This window comes from Eurosta solidaginis, chromosome 2 (genome assembly GCF_040869045.1).
Source record: "Eurosta solidaginis isolate ZX-2024a chromosome 2, ASM4086904v1, whole genome shotgun sequence".
Classification (NCBI taxonomy): Eukaryota; Metazoa; Arthropoda; class Insecta; order Diptera; family Tephritidae; genus Eurosta; species Eurosta solidaginis.
In genome coordinates this window covers 206,028,426-206,055,320 of record NC_090320.1, presented here as the reverse complement: position 1 = coordinate 206,055,320, position 26,895 = coordinate 206,028,426, and the positions used below count along the sequence as shown (strand labels likewise).

The following is a 26,895-nucleotide window of genomic DNA, read 5'->3' as shown; positions in this document are numbered from 1 at the left end:
AACGGAAGAGGATATACAAAGAGATTTACATTAGAGATGCTGCATATCATTAAAGCGGCAGTAAAACACACACCAACGTGTGCCGTACGTACGGACGTTTGTCGTACGAAACACGTTTGCCCGAACCCTCAAGCCCGTAGGAATCAATGTGTGCGACTGTGTACATGTACATAACATATTTGTGTGTGTATTGTTTAGAGCAAAGCACTGTTGCCATTGACCAGTTTGCATGCATGCTTATGCAAACATCAACTTTTGGAATTACAATTTTTCATGGTGCAAATGGCAGGAACAAATATTGAATAAGAATTTCTAGTTCATTTATTTGTAACCTCCAATTTTATATAATAATTTTATGATATTTCAACAAAATTTTAAACAATCTTTAGGCCTTTTTGTATAATAACTGCAAACGGTCAAAAATTAGCGCACAAAAGTTTATTAGGCAACTCTGTCTATTGAGAGAGCGATCAGCTGACACGTTCTTACGGAAAAAATCAAAATTGCTTTGATTTCTCCGTTCCGGGCTACGTACATACGTGCGTTGAACGTCGGTGAGTTTTCGTTTACATTGCACACTCATAAGTTAGGTCGTGTCAGCTGACACGTTTTTTCTACGTACGTTCGTAACTGCCGCTTAATACTCCAAGAGATCTACGCATGAATTTTAAAGCCGATACAGAGAAGTGCGCCTCTGCCTACCGATCAGTGTGATCAGGGGGTCAATTCACTAACTGTGCAAAACTGAAAAATGTACACTCATTGAAAACTCATTTGCACACACAATTTACACTCTAAATTTTCATGCGATTCTGTAAATTATTGTGTACATTGTTTTGCTGAATGTAAAAGTCTTATGTCAGTGAGAAAATATTCATCAAACGCCATGAAAACAAAAAAGTCATTCTGCAACAGTGCGTATGAGTTTTGAATGTCACAATAGTGTACACTGGCTGCCAAAAAAACTCACGAAGTTTTTATCAGTGAGTTTTTTTGTTCACAGTTTTGCTTTACATAATCAGAATTTCAAAGTTTACACAATTTCTTGTGTACACTTTAAAACTCACAGTTAGCGAATAGGCCCCCTGCTGTTTCACGCGTCATTGGTAAGGAACTATTGCTGCTAACGAGATGAGCCAACCATTGGGTGAAATATGTTATCGGATCAAAAATATTTATTCCTACTTGTATTTACTAGTATCGTTTCATCCCTACGAACAGCTGTCATTTTTTTTTCTGCATCCACTACTAAATTACTTGTCCGGGCAACTAATTTGTGTTTCGAAATAATAAAACTTTCGAATAACCACCCAGAGCTATTTCCTGTGCGTCGGTGCCATCCCTGGAATTGCGGCCATCCCGAGAAATATTTAAAAACGTACATAAAATGGATTCAAGTGCCAGTAGCAGTAGCAAACTTGCTGCTATATCGAATGCAGCAACAATGAATGGTAAAGCTGTGGCCACAACAACAAAAACAAGTAAGAATTTTTTTTCGCGATTTGGTTACAGGATTAGGAAGGGGTAATAGTCTAGTTAAGGGGTCGACTGCTAATACGCTACCCAAAATATCGAGAGAGGTGTCAAACGACGCGCCTTGACATCAGTATTAATAATCCGAAGGCGGAAAATAAAATAAAAATAATAATAAAAAGACCCGCGGGTACCTCCGAAACCGGGGGTGGGATCCTTAGTATTTTTTCGCAGAACACCTTTCTGAGTTGGCGGCCTTTGGCCGCGCGGTAATAGTCTAGTTGAGGGGTCGACTGCTAATACGCTACCAAAAATATTGAGAGAGGTGTCAAAAGACGCGTATTAACCTCGAGAACAATAATCTGAAGGCGGAAAAGAAAAATTTTATCTCTGTCCGGAGATATTTGCAGTTGAAGTTGGCGATTTCCATGTGGTTGTTGTTGTGTTAGTACCCACCAAAAAAATTGTGCATCACCGTGGCGGTAGCCACGGTTAAACCACACACCCGGACGTGGCATGGCGTAGCCCAGGGTTATTTTTTATAAGCGCGGCCGAAGGCCGCCAACGCCGAAAGGTGTTCTGCGCAAAAATACTATGGATCCGACCCCCGGTTTCGGAGGTATCCGCGGGTCTTTTTTCGGTTTTTCGTTAATATCTTTTGAACGCGTTAATATTTTTATTTTCCGCCTTCGGATTATTAATACTGATGTCAAGACGAGTCTTTTGACACCTCTCTCGATATTTTTGGTAGCGTATTAGCAGTCGACCCCTCAACTAGACTATTACCAAAATATAAACAAAGTAAAAGTTTTAATGTGTATTTATGATAGCTGCTTTTATTATTATTGTTATAAATTTTTTATTTATAATAATTTATTTTTCAAAATTTAAGATCGGCTTTTTGGAGAAAATTTACTAATTGAGTGATTTTGGCGTTGTTTTTGTCTTTAAAGACTTCTTTAAAATTATGTGCTTCATTAAAGACATTGAAGGTGACTCTAATGTTGTTCAAATGTGGACAGTGAAAGGTTCGATTCTCTTAGCAATCTGTATCACCGCAGCGACGTAGAGACGAGTTTGTAGCTTTGATCTTGACTAAATATTTCCTATCATATGTATGTCCGGTTAGTATACGGTTTAAGGTTTTGATATCTTTTGGGTTAAATTTAAGATTTTTGAACCACGCAAAATTCCTGCTAGAAGGGAAGATGGTGGCATACAGATTTTGGTTTGTATTGGACTAATTTAAAAAATTTTGAAAGTGGTCGTATATATAATTCTTGATACGTTTGCAAGCTTCATCTATCGTAAGTTTTACTGTTTCACAAGAGCTGTTTATAATAGCTGATTTGGCTATAGCATCCGCTTTTTCGTTGCGAAATATGTTTTTGTGACTGGGTATCCATCTGACATGTACATTGTTAAAGTTGTGATTTGAAATTATATTGAGAATTCGAGCTGCAATGCTATTCGTAGATGTATGTTTTTTAAGTGTTTGGCATGCTATTAGGCTATCTGTAAAAATAACGACGGATGAGTAGTTGTTTCGTATTGAAATGTCGAGGGCTTCTTCTATTGCGAGTAACTCTCCAAAAGCTGAGGATGATTTAAATGGAATATGGAAAGAGTTGTTGTTGTTGTTGTTGTTGTAGCAATGCTCGCCCCACCTAATAGCCGCGACCGATCACAAATTGTCATCAATATCCTCTAACGGGAGTCCAAGGAAACTTGCCGTTTCAACAGGGGTGGACCATAAGGAAAGGGGTGTTAGAGGCGTTGGTTCCACATTACAATTGAAGAGATGGTTGGTGTCATGTGGGGACACATTGCAAGCGGGGCATATATTTTGTATGTCCGGGTTGTTTCTGGATAGGTAAGAGTTTAACCTGTTACAGTATCCAGAACGAAGTTGAGCAAGAGTGACACGCGTTTCCCTGGGGAGTATGCGTTCCTCTTCCGCAAGTTTTGGATAATTTTCGTTAAGTACTGGATTCACCGGGCAATTCCCGGCATAAAGGTCCGACGCCTGTCTATGGAGTTCGCCAAGGACCTGCTTGTGTTTTCCCGCTTCATACGGCTGGGTTCTCAGGTGCCGTATTTCCTCAAAATGCTTACGGAGATGACTCCTTAGGCCCCTAGGCGGTGCTGGTTCGTCAATCAGATGTCTGTTGGGATGCCCAGGTTTCTGGGTATTCAACAGAAACTGTTTGGTCAGCATCTCATTTCTCTCCCTGATGGGGAGTATTCTCGCCTCATTATGCAGATGGTGTTCTGGGGACATAAGAAGACAGCCCGTGGCGATTCTGAGAGCAGTATTTTGGCAGGCCTGTAGTTTCGAAGATTGTAGTTATGAGTGGTAGCAGCTGTTTGAGTTGTTGGCGCCGTGGGGCGCGAGCAGCAGCGGGTACTTGTTGTGGCTTGCTGAGCAGCGGGGCTGCTGGAAGGTAGTGGGGGGGGGGGGGGCGCTTAGACGTAGACTACGGGACGCCCTTGGGCGTGAACAGCAAGGAGCCACAAAAGATTTATAAAAGTTACGTGGACGTCGGGTTTTGGGATCAAGCCCAGAACAACCTGTCCGATGCAACCATCCCTTGCACGAGACACACTGAACAGAGTATGACCGTCCTAAAAAGATTCTTTTCCGGCAGATGCAGCAAAACCATTTCTCAGGACCGGGGTCAGGAGAAGGACCCGGATTGGATTCGATGCCTTCGCGGAGTAAGAGAATATGGAGCAGTCCTGCTGCAAGGAGCTGCTGGGAGGATGACAATTTGTGGGAGGGACGAAATAAATTAGATGGGGTCACACTGAAATGACAGTCCTTGGTCGGGAAAAATCCCGAGTCGCTCCGGTACATAGAACCGACTGCCTTGGGAAGCGATATGGAAAGAGTGTTCGGTGGCTGTGTTTAGTAAATAAATTTCACAGCCTGTTTTATCTTCACCTACTGAGCCTTCTGTATATATTATATTAAAACTTGTACTTCTGTATTCTGCCAGCAGATATGAGTGCTGGGCAAGAATTTCTTCTTGTGTCATGTTGGATTTTTTAGTATTGGTAGTTTTTTCAAAAATGACAAGGTTGGGGATCGGGGGAGGGGGGTGAACCGCATCAATGTCATCAAGGATGTTGGAGAAAGTGTTGTATGCAATTGCGTAGTTGTTGTTAAGGTGTGAGCTAGATTTTATAGTTTCTGTTATTGGATTGTTAAATGCAATTAGTTTGACTACTTCTTTGGCAACAAGCCATAGGCTCGTTCATTGGGAAGTAGTTCATTGGCTAAAGCATATATTAATGGTATTGGTGTTGATGGTGTTAGGCCTAAACATCTTCTCAAGATTTTGTTTTGTAAGACTTGTATACTATGAAATGATGCATTGGCACTATTTGCAAGTGTGGTGCTGCAATATTCAATCTTTGATCAGACCATTGCTTTGTAGATGTTTAATGCCTTTTGTGGGTGTAAACCTGATTTGATATTGGTAATGTACTTAAAAAGTTTTAAGTTGTTTGAAGGTGATTCCATTACTTTTTGATAGTGTGTTTTTGCAGTTAAGGAACTGTTTATGACTCTACCAAAAATTATTGCTGATTTTGTTTGTTCAAGTGTTGAACCATTTATGGTTACATTGACTTCCTTCGTTGGACCTTTGGTTATTTGCATGACTTTAGTTTTCTTGAAGATCATGGAGTTTGGCAGTGTATATATTAAATAAAAGTGGTGAAAGGCAGAGCTGCCTTGAGGAAGACCATTGAAAATTTCAGTTGTTTTATCGCCAATTTTGAGAATCCTATAGCTAAGGAAGTTTATTATCCATTCAGTATATAACTTTTCTAAGCCGATATCAAAAAGTTGATCTTTTAAAATATTTATATTCACACAGTTATATGCATTTGAAACGTCTGTTGTGCAAAAAATTACATGTTTATTATCACTTTTCAGTAGAGTGATTTGATGTATTATGTGATTTAAACAGGTTGATGCGGAACTGTTTTTCCGATAGGCAAAGGTTGTGGGTGGGAGTATTTTGTTGTTTTTAATGTATAAGTTAATTCTATCTTTAAGACAGGAATTGATTATTTTAAGGAAAACTGTTATTAAGGCTATTGGCCTAAAATTTTCAAAATTGTTGAGATCTTTACCTTTTTTGGGTATTGGTACTACTTTAATTTGTCTCCAGTGTTCTGGAATGGTATTAGAAATAAAAATGACATTCAAACATGTTTTGATGTTGTTTAAGGTTATATCAGGAAGTGATGTTGTTGTTGTTGTTGTAGCGATACGGTTGCTCCCCGAAGGTTTAGGGAGTGATCGATGTGATGGTCCTTTGCCGTTTACAGATTTTTTGATTGCACAATAGTCAGTTTCAATTAAGATAGGTAGATGGTGACTGCCTCCTATACGTGTTGTGTCCACTTTCCAGGAGCAGTGAAAGGTGCAGTTTGTAAAAGAAAGATCTAGCACTGATGTGTTCATGGTGCGTGGATCTATTAAGAAGGTATGATTGCCATTATTTAAATGATGAAAATTGGATTCTTGAATCATACTAACCAAATGTTTACCCTTATAGTTGTCAATTCTATCACCAAACAAGGTAGCTCTTGCGTTGAAATCTCCAAGAATGAAGGTGTTTGAAAAAGGTTCTAGAAATTCCAAAAGTCTGTGAATTTCTGATTTAAAATTTCCTATAGTGATATTAGGAGGAAGGTAAATTGAAACTATTGTGATATTAGGTTGAAGATTTGATGTTGTTATTATTAAAATATCATAGTAGGTATTGTAAGTTATATTTTTGAATTTGATATATTTCCTAAGGGCAATGGCAACGCCACCATACCCATCGTTTCTATGTTTTTTAATAATATTAAAATTTGAAAGTTTTCTATGTGTTGATTTTGTTGAAAAGAAAATTTCGCTAAAAGCTGCAATTTCTATATTATACGTGTTTATATAATAATCTATTGTCTAAGGCTTTGACAATTATATTGCATCATCTTCATGATTAGAATAAGAGGAGTTTAGAGATTGTATGTTAGAATTTTCGCGACCCATTACTAGAGCCTCGAAAGTGTTTTTGATTTTTTGAATTTCTTGTAAGGTACCAGAGCTACCTTGTAGTTATGAGAGCTTTTGAGTAATATTGATAATTTCAGTCATTAGTTTTTCTTATTGTGTAACCAAGTTTTTTTGGTAATGAAAAGAGTTAAAAACAGGAATGATTTGTGGTTTTGGATTTACCGTTTTGTAATTTTCCCTTTTGGGTTTAGCCGGACTAGTCTTCTTTACTATAGAGCTATATGATTTTTTAGTTAAATGCCTATTTATATATTTCTTTGTGTCTAAAATGTCATTGTCCTGCACTAAAAACAAGGCATCGGGTGTACTCGGATTTATTAAAAGATGGGCTAAAGAATTTGATGATCCTTATTTAACCAAGACCCTTTACACATCTTTGGTTCGCCCAATACTTGAGTATTGTTCCTGTATTTGGTCCCCGGGGTATAAAAATCATATAGATCGGATTGAATCGGTACAGAAGCAGTTTCTAATCTTCGCTTTTCCCGGTCTTAACTGGGAATCGAATCAATATCTTCCACCTTATAGAAATAGACTTCTCTCATTAGTTTGCCAACTTTAGAGAATAGAAGAACATTACTCGGGGTAATGTTCCTTCATAAACTGATTATCGGTGAGATAGACTCCACTGACCTTGTAAGCAAACTGAATTTTTCTGTTCCTGCGAGAACTACAAGACACTATGTACTCTTTCATTTACCTATTCTACGGCGTAATTTTGCCAAATATAGCCCTCTTCGCAATTGGTGCTCGCGCTATAACGAACTGTACAACTGCATTAGTTTTGAGTATTCGATTGCTGCTATTTGTAAGGAAATACTCTCACGTCTGGCATGATATTTTTAAAGATTTTTAAATAAGATGTCAATTTTATTTCAATATTAATTTTAACTAATTTTTATTTTTTATTTGATTTATGTATTAATTAAAATTAAACTTAATTAATTTGATTGTTTATTATTTATGTTTTTACTTTAAATTTTGTTCTTTACGCTTATGTTTTCTTTCCTTGTTATATGTATTGTATCTTATATCCAGTAGTCGACCGCTTTGTGTCTGTGTTGACTTTGACAAACAAATAAATAAATAAATAAATAAAACAGGAAACTCTTCTTCATCTTCACTTAATATATCAAAACGATTTGTATTTCTTGGCAAGTATTTATCTAAAACTTCCTTTCTAGACAATTTTTTAACCGTTTTAATGCGGTTCACCTCCAACTCCTTTTGCCAATGTGGGCAATTATTTTTATTTTTGGCTGTATGTCCCTCCCTGCCACAGAGAATGAAGGTGTTATTGTTACATTCGCCATTCTTACACTCACTTTTTCCGCATTGAAGGCATCTTTCTTTGGATTTGCATCCAAATTTGGTGTGGCCCAATCTGCCACATTTGCTACATTGTCTCAATGTAGGTACGTAAAACTCGAATGTTAGGCGAGTATATTCGAAAATTATTTCTTTGGAAATTTCATTTCCCATAAAACCTACCTTTAAAGTGGATGTTGGTATGTAGGAATCGCTATTTGGGTCTTTGCGCGTGAAGCGCTGTAATGGTACTATAGGTACCGAAGAGATTGAATTTTTGAGTATATCATATTCTTTGTAGCTTTGTGGAACCCTACGTACTACTCCATATATTTCCAGTGCAGTCCTAGGAATGAAAGGTTTTAGTCCACGTTTTCTCACTCTATCATCGATTATGAAGCTATTTGCTGCATATGTGGTTTTGATGAATACTTTATAAAGGGATTTTCCTATTGAGTATATTAATTCAAGATCTTTAATACGCAAATTCTTTATTTGGCTGTATAAAGTTAAGCCACTCGTTACTTTTTCATTTTTCATGTCGTGACACTCTGTGGTGTCCACAAGTACAAAAATTTCTCCGCGAAAATTTGGCGGGTATGTTATTGTTGGTTTTACCGCTTCTTTTTTTCCTCTTCTTTTGACTGAACTTTCCCAGCCAAATTGGAATTCACCGTTATGTTTGCTGTATCATTTGATGTCTCCATGTCGCTGCTCTGTACAGTTACATCGGTTGCGAATTGATCATTTTCCATTTTTTTCATTTCCACTAAAGGTGATAATTCATAAAAACCTGTCACATTACTTACTTAATTGGCGCTTAACCGTCTAAACCTGTCACATTGGTGTTCTCCAATATTTTAGGCTTTTTTGCCGTAGTGGCTTTGTCTTTATCTTCACTAGAAAGTGACGCCACCGACTTTTGTGCCGGCGACGCCATTTTCAGTCTTGTACTTTTCGGCAGTGCTAAACGCTCTTGATTCCTCTTTTTTGAAGGCAATATGCAGCCTTTTTTTTCACAACACTTTAGAAATGATTTGTCGGCAGTGCTTAAGGCACTTAATGCCGTTTTATTAAGAACAAAAAATTCACAAAAGTTCTTTAAGGGACGCCAAAATCACTCACCTGATTGCAGCTTTTGTTATTTCTAGAAATTGCATAAATTAATGCGTTTATATTTAATATCAAAATTGCCGTTAGATTAGCACAATAAGTTTGCACAGAACACTAAAATTTTTAATCACAAAACTAATGCGCGCTCGAGACCACACAGACTCGTGTCCCAAGTAAGAATTAAGAAATAATGGCCATGAGATCTCAATAAGAACCTAATGGAAAATTTAATATGTATATGTCAAATCGATTAAATAGTAGCCATACTTCTGTCAACTACAGATGGCAACCTTCCTACTGCTTAAGAACAAAATCGAACAAGACTAACGAATGAAGGAACAAGTAAGGAAGGCTAAGTTCGGGTGTAACCGAACATTACATACTCAGTTGAGAGCTATGGAGACAAAATAAGGAAAATGAACCTGGGGTAACCCTGGAATGTGGTTGTATGACATGTGTATCAAATGAAAGGTATTAAAGATTATTTTAAGAGAGAGTAGGCCATAGTTCTATGAATGGACGCCATTTAGGGATATCGCCATAAAGGTGGACCAGAGCTGACTCTAGAATTTGTTTGTACGATATGGGTATCAAATGAAAGGTGTTACTGAGCATTTTAAGAGGGAGTGGGCCTTAGGTCTATCGGTGGACGCCTTTTCGAGATATCCCCATTAAGGTGGACCAGGGGTGACTCTAGAATGTGTTTGTACGATATGGGTATCAAATGCAAGGTGGTAATGAGTATTTTAAAAGGGAATGGGCTTTAGTTCTATCGGTGAACGCCTTTTCGAGAAATCGCCATAAAGGTGGACCAGGGGTGACTCTAGAATATGTTTGTACGATATGGGTGTCAAATGAAAGCTGTTAATGAGTATTTTGAAAAGGAGTGATCCTTAGTTCCATAGGTGGACGCCGTTTCGAGAAATCGCCATAAAGGTGGACCAGGGGTGTCTCTAGAATGTGTTTGTACGATATGGGTATCAAACGAAAAGTTTTACTGAGCATTTTAAGAGGGAGTGGGCATTAGGTCTATAGGTGGACGCCTTTTCGAAATGTCGACATTAGGGTGGGCCAGGGGTGACTCTAGAATGTGTTTGTATGATATGGGTATCAAATGAAAGATGGTAATGAGTATTTTAAAAGGGAGTAATCCTTAGTTCTATAGGTGGACGCCTTTTCGAGATATCGCCATAAAGGTGGACCAAGGGTGACTCTAGAATGTTTGTACGATATGGGTATCAAACGAAAGGTGTTACTGAGCATTTTAAGAGGGAGTGGGCATGAGGTCTATAGGTGGACGCCTTTTCGAGATATAGTCATTAGGGTGGGCCAGGGGTGACTCTAGAATGTGTTTGTACGATATGGGCATCAAACGAAAGGTGTTACTGAGCATTTTAAGAGGGAGTGGGCACTAGGTCTATAGGTGGACGCCCTTTCGAGATTTCGCCATTAGGGTGGGCCAGGGGTGACTCTAGAATGTTTGTACGATATGGGTATCAAATGAAAGGTGTTACTGAGCATTTTGAGAGGGAGTGGGCATTAGGTCTATAGGTGGACGCCCTTTCGAGATATCGCCATTTGGGTGGGCCAGGGGTGACTCTAGAATGTTTGTACGATATGGGTATCAAACGAAAGGTGTTACTGAGCATTTTAAGAGGGAGTGGCCATTAGGTCTATAGGTGGACGCCTTTTCGAGATATCGCCATTAGGGTGGGCCAGGGTGACTCTAGAATGTGTTTGTACGATATGGGTATCAAATGAAAGGTGGTAATGAGTATTTTAAAAGGGAGTAATCATTAGTTCTATAGGTGGACGCCTTTTCGAGATATCGCCATAAAGGTGGACCAAGGGTGACTCTAGAATGTTTGTACGATATGGGTATCAAACGAAAGGTGTTACTGAGCATTTTAAGAGGGAGTGGGAATTAGGTCTATAGATGGACGCCTTTTCGAGATATCGCCATTAGGGTGGGCCAGGTGTGACTCTAGAATGTTTGTACGATATGGGTATCCAACGAAAGGTGTTACTGAGCATTTTAAGAGGGAGTGGGCATTAGGTCTATAGGTGGACGCCTTTTCGAGATATCGCCATTAGGGTGGGCCAGGGGTGACTCTAGAATGTTTGTACGATATGGGTATCAAACGAAAGGTGTTACTGAGCATTTTAAGAGGGAGTGGACATTAGGTCTATAGGTGGACGCCTTTTCGAGATATCGCCATTAGGGTTGGCCAGGGGTGACTATAAAATGTTTGTACGATATGGGTATCAAACGAAAGGTGTTACTGAGCATTTTAAGAGGGAGTGGGTATTAGGTATATAGGTGGACGCCTTTTCGAGATATCGCCATTAGGGTGGGACAGGGGTGACTCTAGTATGTGTTTGTACGATATGGATATCAAATTAAAGGTATTAATGAGGTTTTAAAAGCGAGTGGCCCTTAGATGTATATGTGAAGGCGTTCTCGCGATATCGACCAAAATGTGGACCAGGTGATCCAGAAAATCATCTGTTGGGTACTGCTAATTTATTTATATATGCAATACCACTAACAGTATTCCTGCCAAGATTCCAAGGGCTGTTGATTTCGCCTTGTAGAACTTTTTCATTTTCTTCTACTTAAGTGGTAGGTGTCACACCCATTTTACAAAGTTTTTTCCAAAGTTATATTTTGCGTCAATAAACCAATCCAGTTACCATGTTTCATCCCTTTTTTCGTATTTGGTATAGAATTATGGCATTTTTTCATTTTTCGTAATTTTCGATATCGATAAAGTGGGCGTGGTTATGGTCGGATTTCGGCCATTTTTTATACCAAGATAAAGTGAGTTCAGATAAGTACGTGGGCTTAGTCTAGTAAAGATATATCGGATTTTGCTCAAGTTATTGTGTTAACGGCCGAGCGGAAGGACAGACGGTGGACTGTGTATAAAAACTGGGCGTGACTTCCACCGATTTCGCCCATTTTCACAGAGAACAGTTACCGTCATAGAATCTATGCTCTTACCAAATTTGAGAAGGATTGGTAAATTTTTGTTCGACTTATGGCAATAAAAGTATTCTAGACAAACTAAATGAAAATGGGCGGAGCCACGCCCATTTTGAAATTTTCTTTTATTTTTGTATTTTATTGCATCATATCATTACTGGAGTTGAATTTTGACTTCATTTACTTATATACAGTAAAGATATTGAATTTTTTGTTAAAATTTGAATTTAAAAAAATTTTTTTTTAAAAAGTGGGCGTGTTCTTCATCCAATTTTGCTAATTTTTATTTAGAACATATATAGTAATAGTAGTAACGTTCCTGCCAAATTTCATCATGATATCTTGAACGACTGCCAAATTACAGCTTGCAAAACTTTTAAATTACCTTCTTGTAAAAGTGGGCGGTGCCACGCCCATTGTCCAAACTCTTACTAATTTTTTATTCTACGTCATAACGTCAACCCATCTACCAAGTTTCGTCGCTTTATCTGTCTTTCGTAATGAATTATCGCACTTTTTCGGTTTTTCGAAATTTTCGATATCGAAAAAGTGGGCGTGGTTATATTCCGATATCGTTCATTTTAAATAGCGATCTGAGATGAGTACTCAGGAACCTACATACCAAATTTCATCAAGATACCTCAAAATTTACTCAAGTTATCGTGTTAACGGACGGACGGACGGACGAACGGACATGGCTCAATCAAATTTTTTTTCGATCCTGATTATTTTGATATATGGAAGTCTATATCTATCTCGATTCCTTTATATATGTACAACCAACCGTTATCCAATCAAACTTAATATACTCTGTGAGCTCTGCTCAACTGAGTATAAAAAGGGAGTCGAATCGTGCAACCGTAGCAAGCGGACGTAAAATTAAAGTTTATTTTCTTTCTTATAAATTTCGATGTTAAATTACAAGTATATTTCTTGAACTAATTTCATTAAATAATTAGTATTAAATTTTTAAATACGTGTTTGATTTATTCGGCTATTCGACACTTCTATATGTGGGATTATAGGAATCGGTAGATGACAGAACTCATCCAGTAAAAAAAGGAAACAGTAAAGCATGGCTTCAAAAAACTGGAGAAGGCTGTGGTAATTTTTTACTTTAGCTCACAGCTGCTAAAACTCGTCCGAAAATATCGGGATAGGTGTCAAAAGACGCGTTTTGCATCCAGGACCACGAATCCGAAAGTGGAAATTAAAAATTGTATTTCTGTCAAAAGATATTTCCAAAAAACTATTAATGACGCACATAGCACAACCAGAGAGATTTGTATTTAGTGTATACATATATGTACATTTAAGTATCACTAAGAGATTTCGCACTTATCACGCAGGTTGTGACGAAACACATTTGATGTGTGATCTAATATGTACTATCATACATACATATGTATATGTTATATATGGCGGAAGTGATAATACAAAAAAGTGCATTTGACTGAACCCATCTATCAATACGTCGTATTTCGGTGCGCTGAATTCGAAGCCGGATGTCCTTTTATTATAATTAGAAACACATTTCCGTTGCGTCTGCTGAAATATGTTTTGTAAATGTACAAATGGCGCGATGAGTCGACAAATAAAAAACTGCTTTTTAAACTAGCAATTCGAATCTGGTTCGTTTATCTCTTGCACCTTCACATTTGTATTTGTATTTGTATTTATTAGGCAATTCATCCCAGCACAACAATTTGGCAAAAATTATTTTATAGTGCTAGTCGGTAAAAGGCATAAAATACGAACAATTTAAACTTGAAACTTAAAGCTAATGACTATGGCTAAGAAAAGGTCACAATAAATAATATATTTAATAAATAATAAATATATATATCTATCTATAAATCTTATAAAATAAAGTCGCTAAATGCCATGTGTGCACATAACTTCACACAGAATACTCCGATTTTAAAACGGTTTTTTGCATTTGAAAGCTTAGCTACGTGAGATGGTACAGTTAATATAATTTGAAGATATATATTATAGGGGCGTGGCAAATTGCCAAAATGTAGTAAAAAATCATAAAATTTTTGTTTACACAGCAATAACTCATAAACGGATGGATGGATTTTTTTGAAATCTACTATAAATTCTACTTTTCAGTAAAACTTTGAACTATTTACCTTCGATCTGCATCAAAAAAAAAAGACTCGATTCCTTTCTTATATCAGCCAAATTGTTTAAACAAAAGTAACATTTTTACCAAAAAATTCATGTGTGTGATTGTTCGGTGTCAACTGTTCGCGATAATTGCTTTTACATACGTACATATGTACATAGAATGCTGCGTTATTTAAATTCGGGCGTAGGTTTATAGGTATGTATGAATGTACATATGTATGTATTTTCATATCATATCAGCTTGACATAGGTATGTACACACATATTTATGCAACATAAATGGTTAATTGTTAATGCAACATATATTGTTAAGAATGCATACATCTATTGAAAAATAATCTTTCCTTAAAAATATTAAACATTTCCTTAAAATTCTTCAAAAAAGTTTTATTTTTTGGTATTTTTGCATGTATCACTATCACTACATATTATAAAACAAAGTCGCTTTTTCTGTCCCATGTCCCTTTGAATGCTTAAACCTTTAAAACTACGCAACGGATTTTCATGCGCTTTTTTTTAATAGATAAAGTTATTGAAGTTTGTAGATTGTATAATAACATCCATTAAATAGTGGAGAAATACTGTTATTTTTGAAGATTCTAATGTGATGTATATATGTACATATATAAGAGAAAGTGGTGTTAGTTACACTATTTATAACTCAAGAACGGATGAACAGAATTGGCTGAAAATTGGTGGAGGGGTAGCTTAGAACCAGGAGACAGACATAGGATACTTTTTATGCCGTTCTGGATAGGGTCTTGAGATCACAACGTGGACCTGGGTAATCTTGGGATATGTTTGTAAAATGTGGGCATCAAATTGAAGCTGCTGATGGTTACTTTGATACGGGGTATTTTTCGTACCCGTGGGTGACTAGGGTCTCGAGATATAGGCCAAAATGTGGACCCGGGTACCCCTAGAATGTGTTTATAGAATATGGACAAAGAATGAAAGCTGTTGATGAGTGCTTTAGTACAGGGTAGTATTCATACCTATTGGTGACTAGGGTCTCGATATTGAGGCCAAACGTGGACCCTGATACCCCTAGAAAGTGTTTATACAAGAACGATAACAGATGAAAGCTGTTGATGAGTGCTTTAGTACAGGGTAATTTTCATATCTGTTTGTGACTAGGTTCTTGAGATATAGGCCAAAACGTGGACCAGGGTAACACTAGGATGTGTTTTTACATTATGGGTATCAAATTGAAGCTGTTGATGAGTGCTTTAGGGCAGGGTAGTTTTCATACCTATAAGTGACTAGGGTCTCGGGATATAGGCCAAAACGTGGACCAGGCTAACACTAGGATGTGTTTTTACATTATGGGTATCAAATTGAAGCTGTTGATGTGTGCTTTAGTACAGAGTAATTTATACCGCTGGGTGACTAGGGTCTCGAGATATAGGCGGACCCGGATACCCCTAGAATGTGTGTGTAATATGGATATCAAATGAAAGCTGTTGCTCAGAGCTTTAAAGTAATTTTCATTGCGATATTCGATTTAGTCGCATCAACCTGGCAAAACTGATAAATATGCATGCGAAGCCGGAAAAAAGCATGAATTGATAATACCCACATATGTACCTATTTACATACGTCCTATTCGATTTATCTGAAATTTGGTATATAAATTTGCCTATATTAGTATTTACGATCCTTTTTTCGGGGAAGTAGACGAGAGACGAGATTGAGACTCGGAGTGGGACTGGAACTCGGAATGGGACTGGAAAAAAATACATACCACCCTCTGGGACTGGCAATAAGGGATGAAGAAGAATGGGAAAAACTTGAGAGAAGAGAAAAGTGGGAAGGATAAGGAGACTGAGAAAGAGATATAGTGAGACGAAACTAGAGATAGATGAGCGAAAAATACGGAGGGAGGAGTGAATAAAATGATTAAGAAGAAGTGAAGAGGGGAGGGCAGAGTTAGAGAGAAAAAACTTATTAAAATGTATGTAGGTAGACCAAATTTAGAGCAGAACAACGTCTGACGGGTCTGCTAGTAAATAAATAAACGAATGATAGAGTACATTTGCTTAGAAGAAATCAGTATTTTAGACAATTAAAAGGTTATTATAGAAACTTGTTAATTCTTTATTGAAGAGCAGAGCATTGCTTATAAGCCTAAGTCTAGAAGGAAGCGAGTTCCAAAGACGTATGGAAGTAATGAAGAACTGGCGATCAGATATTACGATGTCTGAAGTGGGTAAGGAGCACAGATCTAGACGACTGGAGAAAATTTAGCCTCCGATACAGATAGTCAGGTTGCTTCATATATATTAATTTATGCAGCGTAGTGAGCGTTTTAAGTTTAATAAGGTTATCGAAAGAAATGTTTAGCAACCTGTAAGCATGATGAGAGACGTGGTCAAGTCTAGCAATGTTGTTATAAACAACATTAAGTTTCCTATTACATACATAGTCACAATTAGAGTAAATCTCACAACCATAAAGGAGCATAGGTCTTAAGTACGCTTTTGCTATTAGTAGACGAATATGTAACGGAGTAAAATATTGTGTAAGCCAGAGTGTACGAAGCATCCCATACACTTTTCCCACTGTGCGGAAGATGTGATCTTTCCATGTCAAGGTTTTGTTAAAAACTACACCTAGATTTTTTGCCGTGTCAACGTATTCTATAATAGTGTTGTCTAAAATTAAATTTTCCATTCCACTTTTATCTAGGGACCTTCTATGAATCACTATACATTTTGACTTCTTAGGGTTAAGACATAAGCCGTTCATAGAAGCCCACTTACCAATATGACACAAATCGTAATTTAAGTTATTAATACACGAACTGGTACTATCACTAGGACAGCAGATATACAATTGTACGTCGTCAGCATAAATGTGAATATTACAATACTTGAGAACACCAGGCAAATCATTTATATACAAAACAAATAACAGAGGACCAAATATTGAGCCTTGTGGGACGCCTCTTAAAACACTGACGAAGTCAGACTTTTGCTACCAACACTTACTGCCTGAGTTCGGTCGGCCAAATACGATCTGATTAGGGCTGTTGCACAGTTGGAGAGTCAAACGCTTTTGAATGGTCGAGAAGAGTTAGGAAAGCAGTAAAATTTTTGTCAACTTGTTCTCGAATATCCTCTATCACCGATAAGAGCGCCGTTTTACAGCTACGATTTGACCTGAATCCAGACTGGGAATCTGTGAGAAGGTTATTATCCTGCACATAAGTATTTATCTGGCAGTGCAAAATTCGTTCGACGAGCTTGGAAAGGAAAGGCAGAATAGCTATAGGTCTATACTCCTTGTTTTGCTTTGGGATTGGGATTACCTTAGCAACTTTCCAACATTTGGGAAATACACAGGACGTCAGCACAAAGTTAACCAAGTAGGTTAAGTGAGGAAGGATTTTAGGAAGAATAATTTTTAAAAATTTCGGACATATACCATCGAACCCCATAGAATTAGACTTTACTGAAAGAATGGCTTGAACGACATCACAGTCATCGACACTAGCAAACTCAGGAGGACCAAAATCAACATTAGTGCGAATACAATAATTGTCAGCACATATATTGTCAGTTGAGATTGGCAGATTTACAAAATTTATATTTATCCCGTTAATGTCTACATCAGGGAGGACAGAAATATCACATTTGGAACATTGTTAAGAGAAGTTCATCAATTTTAGTTTATTTTAAATTTGTGGAGAAATGGGATTCGGCCTTGAATTAACCACGTCGTAATACTACAAATAGGAGGTTCTGAAAAAATATGGAAATACTTTTCGTTTTCGTTTGTCGGATGCATAGCTTTCTTTAGGTCCGGGTTTTCAAATTCTAGTTAAAGTTGGCTTGAGTTTAACCCTGCCACTTCGACCGCTTAAACTGAGATGAGCAGCAAAATTGTCCCTCAGCGGATCGTAAGAGGCGACTAAAATACCCAAATGGTTGAAGAGGTTGTGTAGCGCAACCCTTTCAAGGGGTGTGCAGTGCAATAACGCCAGCGAGCTTTTTTTCTTTTTCTACAATGAGCTAATGTGGAAATTGAATACCGCGTATATTATATATTTATATAAAAACGGTTTTATTTAGTAACGCCTAAAATCATGTGTGAATATATAATTTGAAAAATCTTCAACCGAATATGAAAATTTATGATAGTTAAAAAATTAAAAAATTGTAATACATTTATATAAAAACTAACAATATGCAAAGTGGTATTACATTTGAGTTAAATTAAAATCTATATATATAAAAGAAAGTCGTGTTAGTTACACTACGCATAACTCAAGAACGGATGAACTGATTTGGCTGAAAATTGGTGGAGAGGTAGCTTAGAACCAGGGAACGGACATGGATACTTTTTATCCCATTCTGGCTAGGGTCTTGAGATCAAAACGTGGACCTGGGTAATCCTGGGATGTGTTTGTACAATATGGGTATCAAATGGAAGCTGTTTATGGGTACTTTGATACTGGGTATTTTTCGTACCCCTGGGTGACTAGGGTCTCGAGATATAGGCCAAAACGTGGACCTGGGCACCCCTAGAATGTGTTTATACAATATGGATATCAAATGAAAGCTGTTGATGAGTGCTTTAGTAGATTTCGTACCTATTTGTTACTAGGGTCTCGAGATAAAGGCCAAAATTTGGATCAGGGTAACACTAGGATGTGCTTGAGTGCTTTAGTACAGGGTAGTTTTCATACCTAATGGTGACTAGGGTCTCGAGATATAGGCCAAAGGTTAATCAGGGTAACACTAGGATGTGTTTTTACATTATGGGTACCAAATTGAAGCTGTTGATGAATGCCTTAGTAGAGGGTAGTTTTCATACCTATTGGTGACTAGGGTCTCGAGATATAGGCCAAAATGTGGATCAGGGTAACACTAGGATCTGTTTTTACATTATGGGTATCAAATTGAAGCTGTTGATATGTGCTTTAGTGCAGAGTAATTTTTATATCGCTGGGTGACTATGGTCTCGAGATATAGGCCAAAACGTGGACCCGGATACCCCTACAATGTGTGTGTAAAATGGATATCAAATGAAAGCTGTTGCTGAGAGCTTTAAAGTAATTTCCATTGTCATATTCGATTAAGTCGCATCAGCCTGGAAAAACTGATAAATAAGCATGCGAAGCCGAAATAAAGACATGAATTAATAATACCCACATACCTATATACATATGTACGTCCTATTCGATTTGCCTGAAATTTGGTGTATTAATTTGCCTGTACATATTAGTATTTACGATCCTTTTTTCCGGGAACTAGACCAGAGACGGACTGGGACTGGGATTAGGACTAGGACTGGGCCTGAGACTCGGAGTGGGACTGGGACTCGGAATAGGACTGGAACAAAATACATACCACCCTATGGGACTGGCAATAAGGGATGAAGAAGAATGAGAAGAACTTGAGAGATGAGAAAAGAGGGAAGGAGAAGGAGACTGAGAAAGAGATAGAGTGAGACGAAATAGAGATAGATGAATCGAAAAAGACGGAGGGAGGAGTGAATAAAAGGATTAAGAAAAATATAAGAGGGGGGAGGCAGTTAGGCGGAAAACGCTTGTTAAGATGTACGCATATAGACCAAATTTAGGGCAGAATAACGTCTGCTGGGTCTGCTAGTAAAGTAATAAACTTAAGTTGAATAAGCGCCCTACAATTATGTGCCACCTCAATAAAGCTTTCCTAATTTTGGGTAAATTGCCTTGAGGCATGGTTTATCCATGCTGAAAAATATTTCACAGGAAATGACAAGGTTGCATGTGGTCATACGAAATCGTTCCCGAGATGGTTGTTGTTATTGTAGCAGTTCTTCGTCCCATCCCATAGGTGCACCCCAGCGGGTTAGGGGGTCAGAATATACCCGCGGTAGGTAAGCTGACTAAAATACCAGATTCAAGGGGTTGTGTAGCGCAACTCTTTCAGGTTGCCAGCGCAATATATAGCTTCTTCAAACCCAATTGTAAACCTCACCTATCCGTGGCGAATCCTGTTTCATTAACAGCCGAGGCTCTGGCGACCCCGAACTCCTCATGGATCTAGGGGGTGGGGGCGGGATGGCCAAGAAGATCGCATGTGGGCATAACAAATCGTTCCCGAGATGGTCGGGCTTGGTACCGGAACGTACCGGATCTGCATCCGGCAAAGGACCATTAACATCGATAACACCCCCCAAGGCCTTCGTGGAGTGTCCTTATCGCTACAACAACAACAACATCCAATAGGTGCGACCGATCACAAATTGTCATCAATATCCTCCAACGGGAGTCCAAGGAAACTTGCTGTTTTAACAGGGGTGGACCATAATGAGAGGGGTGTTAGAGGCGTTGGTTCCACAATACAGTTAAAGAGATGGTTGGTGTCATGTGGGAACACGTTACAAGCAGGACATATGTGTTGTATGTCGGGGTTGATTCTGGATAGGTAAGAGTTTAACCTGTTACAGTATCCATGTCGAAGTTGAGCTAGAGTGACTCGCGTTGCTCTTCTGCAAGTTTTGAGTATTGTTCGTTGAGTACAGCATTCACCGGGCAATTCCTGGAATAGAGGTCCGACGCCTCTTTGTGGAGTTCACTGAGGACCTGCTTGTGTTTTTTGGCTTCATACGGCTGTGTTCTCAGGTGCCGTATTTCCTCATAATGCTTTCGGAGATGACTCCTTAAGCCCCTGGGCGGTGTTGGCTCATCAATCAGATGTCTGTTGGGATGCCCACGTTTCTGGTTATTCAACAGGAACTGTTTAGTTAGCATTTCATGTCTCTCCCTAATGGGGAGTATTCTCGTCTCATTATGTACACTCTAAACCGAAAATCGTAAATTTACTACCAAAATGGTAGGCAACACTTTAACCACTATATATGTGTAATATTACACATCTTTATTTTTACAAATTTCTTGTTGAATTTTACGCAAAAAATGTGTAATACTTTAGACAAAATATGCCTAAAATTGTACTCACCAGTTGTTTATATTTACACCCTAAGAGCGTAATTTTAAACACTAAGGGCCAAATTTTTTGTAAATAAAAGGCCAGATATTTTTTAATTTAATTTTTAACTTAAATATTTATTTATTCACATTTGTTTATTCATTAAGTTATTAAGATATTGTTTACATAGAAGAAAACTAAAATTACAAAGTAATATTAATTCATAAATTTCATAAATATTATTTATTAAATAATTATTAAATAATAATTAATTAATATATTAATAATTACATCAAAATCTGATGGGGTTGGGTTCAATGCGTATCGGTTTTGATATGAAATTCATCTAAGAACAAAACTACAATAAAAAACTTAAATTTTTTATAATTGATGATTTAAATTTTTTGACTTAAATTTTTTAATTAATGCATTAATTTCATAAATTTTTTTAATACTGTATAAATATTTCTTGAATTTTTAAGATATTTTTTTAAATTTAATTTACAGTTGCATCGATTTTTCTCATAAGCGAAATTATTTTTGCTATATTATTAATGTGTTTTTTTTCCACGTGTTTGGGACGGATAAAATTTGAAAAAATAACGCATCAAAAATTCACACATTTGCGAAATATTTTTGGGATATTCTAAATTGAATATATAATAATAGCAAAGTAGCTGTAAAACTAAGTCAAGTAAATCTCCATTTGTTTCTTTAAAGGTAATTTTCCTTTCAAAAAAAAAAATATATGATATGTATCTAGAAAATAATGAAATGAATAAAAAATTAGATAAAAATTAAAATTAAAATAATAAAATTATTAATGCAAAATTATAAAATTATTATTTTATATTTTCCTAAATAAATAACTTAAATGAACGAAACAAAATAATATTTTTAATTAATTTTGCCCTGGAAAGGGTTAAAATACGTTCGTTTAACATATATATAATATTATAATATTCACCTATAAAAAAATACAGGGCGTTGGCTCTTTTATTTCTTTTTAAACTTATTCAATTGTCGTCCAAAACTGAAATAATGTATAAAATAATTAGAAAGTTACTAAAGAGTTGAAAAAGTGAAAGTTGATATAAATATTAAAAAAAGTTTAAAGCTATTAACGCGGGTAGAACTAGGACTATTTGGCAACTCCTGGCAAGTAATCGTTTTTAACGATAGTTCATTATTTTCGCCCACATCTTTTTCCAGCGAATAGTCATTCCCTTGGCTATGTTTCCGGAAAAAATGTGATCGAAATGAGGACACATTACTAAATGGTTTCAAACAAGAAATTACTGGACAGTTGACGTTTTTGCTATAAGCAAAATGCTTTAAAATATGTGAGTATACTTCATGTATGCTTATAGCGAAAAAGTCGCAAGAAGCCATCGAGCAATTGAGTTTGTGGTACACATTGGAGACACCTTCAATTACGGCGTCTTTAACAGAATGCTTTTTTGAAAAGTGGACTGTATAGACATTGTAGCTTGAAAACTTCTTATTGCATTTTGGAAACAAACATTCAAACAAATTTGAACTCAGTTCCCTATGCGCGTATAAATGCAAATGATAACTCTTTAATTTGTAGAACTGCTTTGCACACACTTTACACACAAACATTTCCAATATATTTGTAAAGCTTATTCACTTATGTATATTTTCATATATTTTAAAGCTTATCGCTTATATATATTTACATATATTTTATAACTTATTCGCCAATTTATATTTTAATTCTTATTAACTTTTTTCCGCCACGAGACGACAAACACGACGATTTCACAGAAAATGAAAATTTACAGTTACCTGAAGCAAAATACGATAATAAGTGACCGAAATTTGCATATTGTTGTGTGAAATTACAAGGCATGTATACTTTTGCACAATTCTTGCGTAAAACTACGTACTTTTCGGGTGTAAATCAAAATATTACACGTTTTTTTATAGTAATATCATCCATTTTTTGATTTTCAACACGAATACGTACAAAAAATGGGCATTTTTACACAAAAAAATTATTTCAACAGGAATTTACCCCCATTTCAATCTTAATTTCATACAAAAGTTTTAGAGTGTAGATGGTGTTCTGGGGACATAAGAAGACAACGCGCGGCGGTTCTGAGGGCAGTATTTTGGTAGGCCTATAGCTTCTTCCAGTGAAGTCTTTAGAATTGGCGACCATATCGGGGACGCGTAGTATGCAATCGGCTGGCCAATTGCTTTGAAGTGGTAATGAGCGTTTCTTTCTCTTAACCCGAAGTACTGCCAGCAAGAGATTTTATTGCGGCTCTGGATTTTCGGTACAATTGCGGCCGCATGCTGACCAAAATGTAGATCCTGATCAAACGTCACATCCAAGATTTTGGGGTGTAAGACAGTCGGTAGCGTAGTGCCATTGACGTGGATGGTCAAAATGGTCAACATTTGTTTATGTTTGTTTTTTTTTTATGTTTATGTTTAATTTATTTAGTCTATGATCAGAAATAATCTTACAGACTAGAAACAAAGTAATTAAAAACTAAATAAACAACTTATAACTACACAAAAATGTGAAAATATGAATCAACAAAAAAAAAAAAAAAAAAAAAAATACATATAGATATTGCAAGTTAAAATGAGAGATGTACTTCCAGAGTTGACTTGAAAATATTTCTCGACAAAGAGAAATCAATAAAAAAACCTCCCCGAGAGTCTATTAAATTCAGTAAGCGCGCGAAAAATTGGGTCAAAACTACAATAATTAGCCCTGCAAGCACGTAAGTAAAATGGTAAAAATGTACGAAGACTCCTATTGGGAACATTAAATTAAATTCTCATCGACAAACACAAGATCAAGCAACCTCGAATGGGTATTAAATAAATTATTGATTTGAATCAAATTGCAACTTAAAATATTATCTATAAGGTTGATTTCATAAGATCGCTTTACATTAGTAGGTGTTAGAATGCCATTACTTTGAAAGTCTGTCCAAACAATATTAGGCAGATTGAAATCTCCAAGCATACAAAAACGAGCATCAGTATGGCTTTCACATAGATTGACGATGTTATCTACATGAGAAAAGTATAAGGAATCAGCACTGTTCGGCGGTATATACGAGCAACAGATGAAAATTGAGCTAGATAAACTGGAAATTTGGGACGTCCATGTTGTAAATAAGGTCGCCGATGAATTAGTCGGTGATAATGTCAGGTTTCGCGAGGCGGAAAAACTGGAGAGGTCAGGGAGGTAGCCGTTTGTTTTGTTGCAAATCTCATCGATCTGTGGGCCTGGGCCTGTGGCCATAATTGTGCAGTCATCGGCGTAGGAAACGATAGTAACTCCTTCTGGTGGCGAAGGTAGCTTTGATATGTAGAAGTTAAACAAAAGTGGGGATAGGACACCACCCTGTGGGACTCCTTTTTTAATTCTTCTTGGTTTTGATGTTGCGTTTCTAAATTGCACCGATGTCTGCCGGCCACCCAGATAATTTGCGGTCCACCTGTTAAGACTTGGGTGAAGCGTAAACCCTTCCAGGTCTTGCAGTAACGTGCCATGATTGACCGTATCAAAATCTTTTGGTAGGTCTAGCGCAACGAGTACTGTTCTATGGTGGGGGTTTTGATTTAAACCGCAATTTATCTAGTTGCTAATGCTATTTAGCGCGGTGGTTGTGCTATGACGTTTTCTAAAGCCACACTGATGATAGGCAATTTTGCTTTGAAATAGGGGAGCAAAATGGCTTCAAGCGTCTTGGCTACTGGCGATAGGAGAGATATCGGGCGATATGAATCTCCTATGTTAGCTTTTTTCCCAGGCTTTAGTAGCGGGACCATCTTGGCCATTTTCCATTTTTCAGGAATGACAAGGGTGGAAAGGGACAGGCTGAAAAGAAAAATGATAAATTCAAATGGTCAATTCAATGTGATAAAGCGTTCGATAGCATCAAAGCAGTAATAGTAAGCGACCGCGTACTCGTACCATATAATCCTGCATATCAACTTCAGTTAGCGTGCGATGGTAGTCTAACTGGAATTGCAGGTGTATTACTTACTTACTTAATTGGCGCTTAACCGTCTAAACGGTTATGGCCGTCCAACAAGGCGCGCCAGTCGTTCCTTCGCTCCCCCAACCGGCGCCAATTGGTCACACCAAGGGAGTTTAAATCGTTTTCCACCTGGTCCTTCCAACGGAATGGGGGCCGCCCTCTACCTCTGCTTCCATAGGCGGGTTCCGATAGAAACACTTTCTTGGCCGGAGCATCATGCAGGTGTATTATCTCACATAATAGACGGCCAGGAACGACCAATTTCGTTTTAGTCAACATCATTGACCATGTCCGAACGGAATTATTCTCAAACTGATCGAGGAGCATTGGCTATTTTATATTATATTTTCTGTAGACCATTTTTATCAATATTTGTTTGGAAGACAATTTATCCTCGTTACGTATAACCAACCATTAGTACGAATTTTTAATCAAAATGCAAAATTACAAGAAATAAACGTTTTCACGCCTTCAAAGGTATGCAGTTTTTCTCTCAGAATTCTCTCAAGATTCGCCACATCGAGCAGACACTATTATCAACGAAAAAATTAACCAGCTCTGTAAATCAACCATACAACAAATTTCAACGCTAAAACTTAACTACAAAACGCTTAAATTAGAAACTCCTACGGCTAATATTTCCGCTTGGAAAACGCTACAGTAACCCGGCAGCCTGTAGGATCTGCTTATTTCCGGATCAGCGCAGTATACCGCAGACCCTACTCCTTCCACTACTTTGGAACCATCGGTGTACACATGTATCGCCTCGCCCGCCATTTGCGCACCCTTGCGCCAACCGTCCACCTCTATTGTGGCCTTAAGATCTCCTTCGAAGCGCAGATAGGGAATCAGGTAGTCTGCTCGTCTTGTGATTGATGACGCTATACTACTATGGCCATATGGTTGGTGCTCAAGCTGCCCCGAAGCACCGAGCCTGGTTGCGGTCGTTAATGCTTTGTTCTTTGCTACCCGGTCTACAGGTGGAATGTGCAGAATGCCATACAGTGCAGCCTTCGGGGTTGTTTTCAGGGCTCCCGTAATGCTAAGCATCGATAGTCTGCATACCCCCTCTAATTTTTTGAGGTATGTTGTTTTTTGTGTGGCTTTCCACCAAACAAGAACTCCATAGTATAGAATAGGGCTTACAAACGCTGTAAAAACCCAATGAGAAAAAGATGGCGATAGGCCCCACGTACACCCCAGCATTCTTTTACATGCATAGAGTGCCGTTGAGGCCTTCTTGACCCTCTCCTCCACGTTGAGATTCCATGACAGCTTACTGTCTAGGATGATTCCTAGATATTTTGTGCAAGGTTTCTCCTGTAAGGTCACCTCTTCTAACTTAGGCCTGGTCCAATTTGGGACCTTGTACCTCTTTGTAAACAAGACCATATCCGTCTTATCTGCATTGACTTTCAACCCGACATTATATGCCCTGGTATGAATACCCCGAAGCGCCCGATCCATCAAAGAACTAATTGGTGGAAGGCACTTTCCACTTATGACAATTGCAACGTCCATAATCGCCCATTTTGCAACATTATTGGAAGCCCCGGCAATGTCCAAGAAGACTCCTAGAGCATACTCCTTAAATTCCAGGGATTTCTCTATGCTTATTACCACCCTATGCAATGCGGTGTCTACCGACTTGCCTTTGGTGTACGCATGCTGTGTAGTGGAGAGCAGCTTTTCATCCACGTTGGAGTTTATGTACACATCTATCAGCCTCTCAAAGGTTTTGAGCAGAAATGATGTTAAGCTAACGGGTCTATAGTCTTTGGAATACACGTGACCGATCTTCCCCGCCTTTGGTAGAAAAGCTACATGAGCAGTTCTCCAAGAGTGCGGTACATG

General features: G+C 37.7%; 1 protein-coding gene across 4 annotated transcripts in view; it reads left to right on the top strand.

Annotated features, from left to right (window-relative positions):
- The first annotated feature begins 754 nt into the window (after positions 1-754).
- The window catches only part of kraken (serine hydrolase like 2 kraken), a 67,119-nt gene continuing 40,978 nt past the window's right edge, over positions 755-26,895 (top strand). For 2 of the 4 annotated variants that reach the window (XM_067766983.1, XM_067766982.1), the window contains exon 1: positions 755-1,481. In XM_067766983.1, the coding sequence (XP_067623084.1) occupies positions 1,388-1,481 (94 nt within the window). In that variant the 5' untranslated portion in view covers positions 755-1,387. The remainder of the gene's footprint in view (positions 1,482-26,895) is intronic. The other 2 variants (XM_067766981.1, XM_067766979.1) reach the window with 2 other exon arrangements.